Source organism: Pinus tabuliformis, chromosome 1_2, assembly GCF_031772625.1.
Source record: "Pinus tabuliformis cultivar Carrire ecotype Pingquan chromosome 1_2, CPIR1, whole genome shotgun sequence".
Taxonomy (NCBI): domain Eukaryota; kingdom Viridiplantae; phylum Streptophyta; class Pinopsida; order Pinales; family Pinaceae; genus Pinus; species Pinus tabuliformis.
In genome coordinates, this window is record NC_142298.1 from 940459981 (window position 1) to 940468398 (window position 8418).

General features: G+C 34.4%; 1 protein-coding gene across 1 annotated transcript; it reads right to left on the minus strand.

Annotated features, from left to right (window-relative positions):
• Nucleotides 1–2995: 2995 nt before the first annotated feature.
• On the minus strand, nt 2996–6836 carry LOC149209039 (L-gulonolactone oxidase 3-like). Its single transcript, XM_089394194.1, has 2 exons — nt 5744–6836; nt 2996–4169 (listed from the first exon to the last, which is right to left on the minus strand). The coding sequence occupies exons 1-2, from the start codon at nt 6660–6662 to the stop codon at nt 3304–3306; spliced, it is 1785 nt and encodes a 594-aa protein (XP_089250320.1). The 5' UTR covers nt 6663–6836; the 3' UTR covers nt 2996–3303.
• Between the last annotated feature and the right edge of the window lie 1582 nt (nt 6837–8418).

The following is an 8418-nucleotide window of genomic DNA, read 5'->3' on the forward strand; positions in this document are numbered from 1 at the left end:
AGTAGGCATTTTTCTTTAAGTCTCTTAGGATGAGTTGAAATTTTCATTTTTAATCTCTTAAGTATGTATTGGTTTCAAAGCACTTCCACTCATGCACTTAGCGATTAGATGGTAATAGCTTTGTTTTCTTCCATTTAATAAATCTTTCCCATGTATAGTTGCATTTGTGTATAGATGCAGACAAGAATGTGTGTTTATGCAGGAGCTTATACATTGCAGGGAGACCTCATCTCATTTACCTAATCCAAACCTTATCCACCCATGTCGCCAAAATCCACTAAAATCTCAATCTGAATTCTTGTTTTATAAGCAAAATTTTCCATTTCCATTGGGGAAATCCAACTATCTTGAAATACTTGCTTGAGTTCTGGGTAGTGTTCACCCCCTTCATGCCTTATTATCCCATTATCTACCTTTCTCAAGCTTCATTCCACCTTCTAAACCACTTCCTAAGATTTCAGCATGTTCCTGTAGTAAAACAGGGGATCTTGTAAGAGAACTAGGACATCCTGTAGTTTTCCTGTAGGAAATCTTGTAGCAACCTATTTTGAGCCCGAATTGAGAAAAATCATCACTGAAGCTAGGATTAGGCCTCTACTTGACCTCCATGCCATCAATACCATTATAACCCTTTTCCTTTATACCTATCTCCCCTACCAAAGAACAAGGAAATATTAGCATTTCCATTCATAAAATGAAAATATAAATAAAAGAGTTCTTTTTATTTCCTAATTAGCACATGCATGCAACAGATAATACTAAAGGCCCTAGTTCTAGGGTTGTGCAAGTCTTTTGATTTAGCCATGGTTCCCATAGCTTAAACCCCCTTCCATGAATTCTTTGGCTACTCCCTAACATACGCCTTTAGTGGATTCGGCCAGATTTTCTTGAAACCATTGGAAATACAATTAGGCGCTTCACCAAAATAGATAGTGAAAGATTGACAATTGGAATTATCTATTTCATATGCATTTGTGTTGAACTGGATTTGAGTGAAGGTTTACTAGATAAAATCAATATAAAGTGAGATGGAAATGAATATCTTCAACCCATGGATTATGAAAACACCACTTTTAGGTGTAGAATTCTTCAACAGAGTGGGAATCTTTAGAAGGCATGCCCGGCCGCAAATGGGTTTATCAATTCCTCAGAACCGTGAAAACCTAATTGCAAATGGAGGGATCAAAAGGAAACAACCAATGTCAAGGACTTGATAGGTCAAGTAGGTTGTTTCTCAGCAATAGAAGAAAACCCCTGATGCATGAGCTCCCTGAGATTCAATGCAGGCCCTTGTGGTTTCACTCCATCCCTTTGTTGACGAGAATCCTTTAGTAAAAGAGTCTAAAAGAGCATCAAAATTGTTGTTTCTGCAACGTGGGTAGCAAAGCTCCCATAAGTCTAGCCTTTCAGATAGTAATAAAGAAATTGTGTACTCTATTGAGCCATTAGCGATGGAGCTCTCTAAAAAAAATGAGAATGTGACTTTATCCTTAGTTGTAATTGAAAATTCAGTAGGATGGATTGATGTACATAAGAGAAAAGGGAAAAAAGAAAAAACTCTGAACAATTTTAGTGTGTGATGCGAGGAATGCTAAAATTGTTTTTTTGAATTTTCATGCTTCAAAATGTAACCTGTAGTTTTGCTATAATAGTATTAAATTTAACATGTATATATATTATTGAAAATTTTCATTTTATATTATAATAAAAAATTCCAAATTATATAAATATCATTTTAATTTAGATATTTTTAATTAATTATACATTATTACCCCATTAAACCATGTTTTTAAAAATTCATGCAATATGTTAAGTTCCCCATTGTCAAATATTTTAAACATTTTGATGCACTTCTTCCATAATAAGTTATCTTTGACGCCTAAGTTAAATAGTTGTTAACGCAAGGGGATTTGGCAAGTTTCCTTTGTATAAAAATGTTTGGTCATATATATATATATATATATGAAATATTTGTGATAGATGAAATCAATTCATTATCAACTGATTATAATAAGACCATTTCATTAAATTGTAAAAGAAAAATATTAAAAATTTTACTAGACACTAATCACTAGTGAAAATGGGCGTCATGGCCCAAAAAGAGTAAGGGTAATTTTGACAACTTGGATACCCTTCAATAGTTGTCATTCAAGCCACGAATTAATCTTACCAATCATCTAAAAACTCACCTTTCAAAATAACATCTTTATTATCTCTTCAAGAAAAACACTGAAAACAAAAAACAATTAAAAATAACTCTAACGAAGAGCCAATATCACCCAACTTAGAAGAAACTAAAAAATTTACATATTCCATGAAGATTAAACCTCTACCTTCTACTTAATAATTTTGGATAATTAAATTAAAATTATGAAATACCTATTCTAAAATAAACATACCCATTCATATAATTAATTAGTTTTATCCATAATAATTTAAAAAAAAATAATAATTAATTTTATAATTTATAATAATAACAATTTAAAATACAATTATAATTTACCTTTTTTAATACTTAATATTTTTTTATAATTAAATTAAAATTATAAAATGTCTATTTTAAAATAAACATATCTATTTAAACATACTTATTCATATAATTAATTAATGTTATAATTTATAACTATAATAATTTAAAATAAATTTTAATTTAACTTTTATTTTCAAAATAATATATTTTAATATTTATTATAAATAAATATCTTTAAATATTTACCATCAATTTAAATTATAGCTACATTAATTATTTAATTACCCAATTATATCACCAAATTTCAAAATAATTATAAAAAATATATTTACAACCCAATCTTGAAATGTCGTAGAGATAATCTCAATTAAAATCCGTTTTTTAATTGAATTTTATTGAAAATAAATTACCTGTATGATTTTGGTTCTAGCAGCCACATTATACAAGTGAAATTGAAATACTAATGAAAGAAAAACCATTTCCCAAATCTCATTCACATGGGAAGCAATGTTTCCGAAATTTTATTAACATAGTGAACAATGTATAAATCAATCCTCCAACTCATATCATATCATATCAGATAGGGTTAAAACTCAATCCTTACGGACATGTGTGTATCTGTCAAAGCTACATAGTATCTCACCAAAGATATCTGTGATCTGAACTACAATGATTCAACGACTAACCTATCCTCATCGTCAACGAAAACCTAGTTTAATATCATGCTATAAAGAAAAACAATGTAAACCCTCAATACAATCTCAATACCAGGTACGGTATACAAAAACCGTAACCAATTCTGTGACATTCGCTCTGGAAAAGCATTTTTTTCTTCATTGTTGCCTGCAAACGCGAGCACTTGTCCAAATTTTCCCTGGTCTGCAAAAGAATCCATGCTGTGGAGAACAATGGCGATCTACTTTACAGACACACAATCCATCGAAGGCACATCTGTCTCGCCATCTCTGAACTGTGGCCCATTTCCATGTGCCCAACACAGCATCCGACCACTCGCTTGAGAAGAACCCAAATGGATCAAGTCTCTGCTTTACCTCCAAGAATTTCTCCAGGCTCACAGCTCTTTGAGTAGTTCCATCGAATGTAAACACTCGATTCTTTGCCCAGTGTGGCCTTCCACCATATTTTTGCAGAAGCAGCTGCTCAATCTCTTCCATCACATCTTCATTCCACCTGGGGGCATTCGGTTGACGAGAGCGATAGTAGAAGAATTCTATATCGACAGTGTCCTCATTAAAGCCCAAGTAGGCCTCCGATTTCTTAATAAAACGCATCAGAAAACCTCCGTAGTAGTCTATCCCACAAAATGCCTTAGGGTTTAGGTCACGGAGGAGCTTGATGTCTTCAATAGCTCTGGCGATACTGGAAAGAGGAATGGCGATGGAAGTGTGGAAGAAAAAGCTCCCGTTCACTCTCGAATCCCACCCACAGATGATATCATTTGCCTCCAAATGATTTGCATTAGGCGGGCATATGTTTGCCTTGTGATTCTGGTTAGTCTCGGGGTCAGACTGGCATCCAGAGGAGGACTGCATGTAGTTGTTATATCCCACGACGGGGTATCCCGTGAACTTGATCCCATCGTTCAGGAATCCACCTCCTGCCTGCATTGTCTGGCTCAGTCCGGTACTGGCTATCTGACAGAGCTTGTTCACATTCTTGGTTGCTTGTATCTGTTCCTCTGCAGAGCAATAAGCAACTATGTCAATTTGTATAGTGGATCCTAAGGTTCGTTAATAATAAAAAGAGTCATAGAGAACAGAATCCATGTAGAGTGATCCAGAGGTCCATTTATAGTTAAAATAGACAACAGGAGAACACAACCTAAAGAGAAATGCAAACAGAAATAAAACAATTTTACCTCAGTGATGGGCGGTCAAAATTACTTAATCAATGGAAAATGGGGGTGATAATGAGCTGAAAATAAATATGATTGTAAATTCTGGAAATTTTTTGAAATGAAGTTAAGTTAATTATTTGATTGGGCTCTTACATTCCCAAATATTTCTAGAATTGACAATTAAGATAGTGATTTCTTTGCTAAATGTTTATTATATATTTATATTTAGTGTATATATTCCATAATACATAGTATAATTTAAGTATTTTGTTTAAAATTTGAATATTTTCTAGAGCAAAAATTTGAAAGTTGAAATTTATTTTAAAATTTGGAAATTTTGATTAATATTACTAATCTGAAAACGATAAAATAACTAAAAAAATATTCAAATTTTTAATTATATAATATTTATATGATTTTGGCAATTTTCAGAGAGAAATATTTTTATACTATATTTAAGAAAAAAAAAATGCAAAATTAATCCACCTAACCCCTGCATTACCGCTCTAATTTATGATTTCATATAATATTTATATGATTTTGGCAATTTTCAGACAGCGATATTTTTATGCTATATTTAAGAAAAACAAAAATGAAAAATTAAGCCACCTAACCCCTGCATTACCGCTGATATTTTTATATTTTCAAAACATCTAAATTAATGATCAACTTTAGTGTTTTTTCATCCATAATGAGAATGCTTTTTGAACTAATAAAGTAATGATTAATTTTATTGTTTTCATCCTAGTTGTTGGATAAGAATAATGAATGAATTAGAATGCTTTTTCAATCGATAAGATAAAAGGATATCTGTTGGATGATAATAATGAATGACAATGAGAATGCTTTTTGAACTAATAAAGTAACGATTAATTTTATTGTTTTTCATCCTAGTTGTCGGATGAGAATAATGAATGAATGAGAATGCTTTTTCAATCGACAAGACAAAAGGATATCTATTGGATGAGAATAATGAATGACAATGCTAATCATGAATGATGCCTAATAATTGCTATAAAACCACTATATTTCAAATGGAATTTACCAGAGCGCTAAAATTAAATGGGTCAGATTGACCAATATTTCATTCCTTTACTTCCTGCATTTCGAGGTGATATACTGACTATAAGAAGAGATGGAATGGGCTTGATTTGAACCTGCAATGAAATGAACCTCTAGAATGACCATAGACTGTAACATAAACCCACAAAAAGAATTAGCAAAAGAAGTAGGAATTTTTGAACAAGGATTCAAATCCGATCTCTACTGGATGCTTCTCTTGAATTTAATATGAAGTTCATCAAATAAGTTTCCCAACTAACAATTAGGATCTATCAGGGCAAAACAAGTTTCCCACCGCACAACAACTAAGTTAAAAGAAGGGTGAAAAATAACCTGTACCCAAGTGGGATTACCTATTTGTCTGCTCTGGACGATAGTCTGCACTGTCTGCGGTCGGAAGAGAATCTGTAGGTTTTTTCCCTCTCCCGGAACTGAAACAGGAACCCGGTCATCTATCCTGTAAACAACACGTTGCAGAGAAGGATACCACGTTATGTCTCCAAACTCGTGCCCTCGGGCAAAAGGCACGACCGCGCCTTGAAGATCTAAATCGTCTCTCAACTTGAGAACAACCGACCGTTTGAACATCTTCTCAACTGCAAACGTGATCCAAGAAATGGCTCCCAGCACCCCGAGAGAGATCCTTGCAGCATTTAGATCCTCGTCATTCTGCGTCAGTCTAATTACCTTCGCGTATCCCTCGAAAGGCGGCGCGGGAATTACCAAATTCATTGCCACCACGTATTCAAAGACGCCGCTGCCTTTTCCCCAGAGCCCGCTACCGTGAGCCGCCGTGCTCACGACGCCGGCCATGGAAACTGCGTCCCAGTAAGTAGTATGCGGCAGGGTCAGCCCTTCCGCAGCCAAACGTTTAATTAGGTCTTTCAATTGAACCCCGGCATCGACTGTAACGGTCATGGAGCTCTTGTTCACGCTGATTCTTGAATTGTAGTCCCGAGTGCTGATTAGAACTCCGGCATTGCCACCCGGGCAGGCAAACCGGTTAAAAGTATGAGACCCGACGCTCATAACTTTTATCTTTCGCTTTTCTCTCACAGCGTCCGCGACGGCCTCGATAAGCTCCTTCTCGCTTCTGGGATACACAACTCTCTCGGCCTTGCAGACCTTCTGATCCTGCCATGATCCTCTGAAATTCGTTATGTCACAGCTTCTGAAGCCGCATGTGACCGTTGGAGCAGGACAAGCAGCAGCCCCAGAGACCTGTCTGGCAATAAAAACAAGTACCCAGCACCCTAAAATCGCGATCCTCATTATTGAATTCTTGCAGCAAACAATTGGAAGCCGGGATACTTTGAATATCCGAGTAGAGCCAGCACAATCATGCAAATAAGTCTAACAAAGATTGCGCAATTTCACGCTGCAGAGCAAACAGCTCCATTGCCATTAATAATGATTCGAGAATTCCGGTTGTAAATTGCGTAATCTTCGCGTGTAATGATAGTGGTTTTGGTGCCCTGTTAACTTTACGAAATGGCATGGTCGGGTTCGGTGAAAAAAAGTATGGGGAGTTCGACTTTTTCAGAGTTTTATCAAATGGTGTGCCATCGACGCCTGGTTTTATTGTGGGTCCCATGTTAATTTGAATGATGGATGTTGGTGATCCCATTATGGCGTCCACAGCAGAAACACGATTGAAGTGGGGGCAGAGGCACGGGGTTCATGCAGTGTGACATTCACTCTTTTTCTTGCAAATGTTCTGAATGCTTTTATTAAATTTAAACTAGGGATTCGGTACTGAATATGGATTGGATTCAAAATTTAGTGGTATTTAGTGTGATTTTTTTGGAAGTGGGTCAGAGGCGTTCATGCATTGTGACATTCATTTTTTTCTTGGAATGTTCTGGATGTTTTTATTATATTTATATTAGGGATTTGGTATTGAATATGGATTGGATTCAAAATTTAGATGTCTTTAGTGTTATTTTTTGGAAGTTTTTTTGGTGGATTTTGCAGGTTTAATTTTCTAGAATTCGACCGGAATTAATTGGAATCACAAGCTTGATGGGTAACCCTGCACAATAAAAGTGTCCTAGGGTTTTTTTCATGGGCTGAATCGCCCTAGGAGGTTTTCAGGGGCTGAATCTATATATGCAATGAAAAAACTAGTTTAAATAGCACAAATCAAGATTTCACATCAAAAACTCCAGCACCAGAAACTCCAAAAGGTCTCCCTAAATAAAGACAACTCCATCCAAAACTCTCCTTGATGATTATATTTTTGTGGAGTAGTTTAAATAAAACCTATAAAATAGTCTACAAAATTTGGGTAAGAACTTCATCCAAAACTCTCCTTGATGATTATATTTTTGTTGGGTAGTTTAAATAAAACCTATAAAACAGTTTACAAAATTTGGGTAAGATTATGAAAATTTCAGGTAGAAATTTTTTAAAATCTTGGTTATAGCTGTCAAACATTAGGGTTTTGGGTGCCCCAAAAATTCTTAATGGTGTTGAATCCATTTCCACCCTACAAACGATTCAAACACTCCAACTACTTAGGTTTAGAAATAGGTACATCGATCATGAATTCAATAATCACTAGTTAAATCTGTTTGAATTCAATAATCGTTCATTAAATCTGTGTGAGAAACACGAGATTTATCATTAACACATTTTTTTATTATTCATGGTTTAACTATTAAATATTTAAGAGTTTTTTTAATCTAACTAAATAGTTTTAATTTTTTTAAAATTAAATAATGTCTTTTTATTATTTAAAATCAAAAACTCTTAAGACAAAATTCACAACTCAATTTCAAAAAATCTTACTCATTTAAAATATATATATACATACATCTCCACGTGTCTTGTGATCCCCGTCAAAATCAATAAGAAGGAAACAGGTTACAAAATCTAGAGTTCACATTAAAGTGGCCCTTTTCCAAAGGAAACATGTTCCGGAATTTATAGTTGCCTTTAAAACGGTCATTTTTCTGGAAAAGCTCCATGAATTTAATCAGCTCCCTGTGAATTGATAATATCCGTTTTGGAATTTGAACATTCTCAG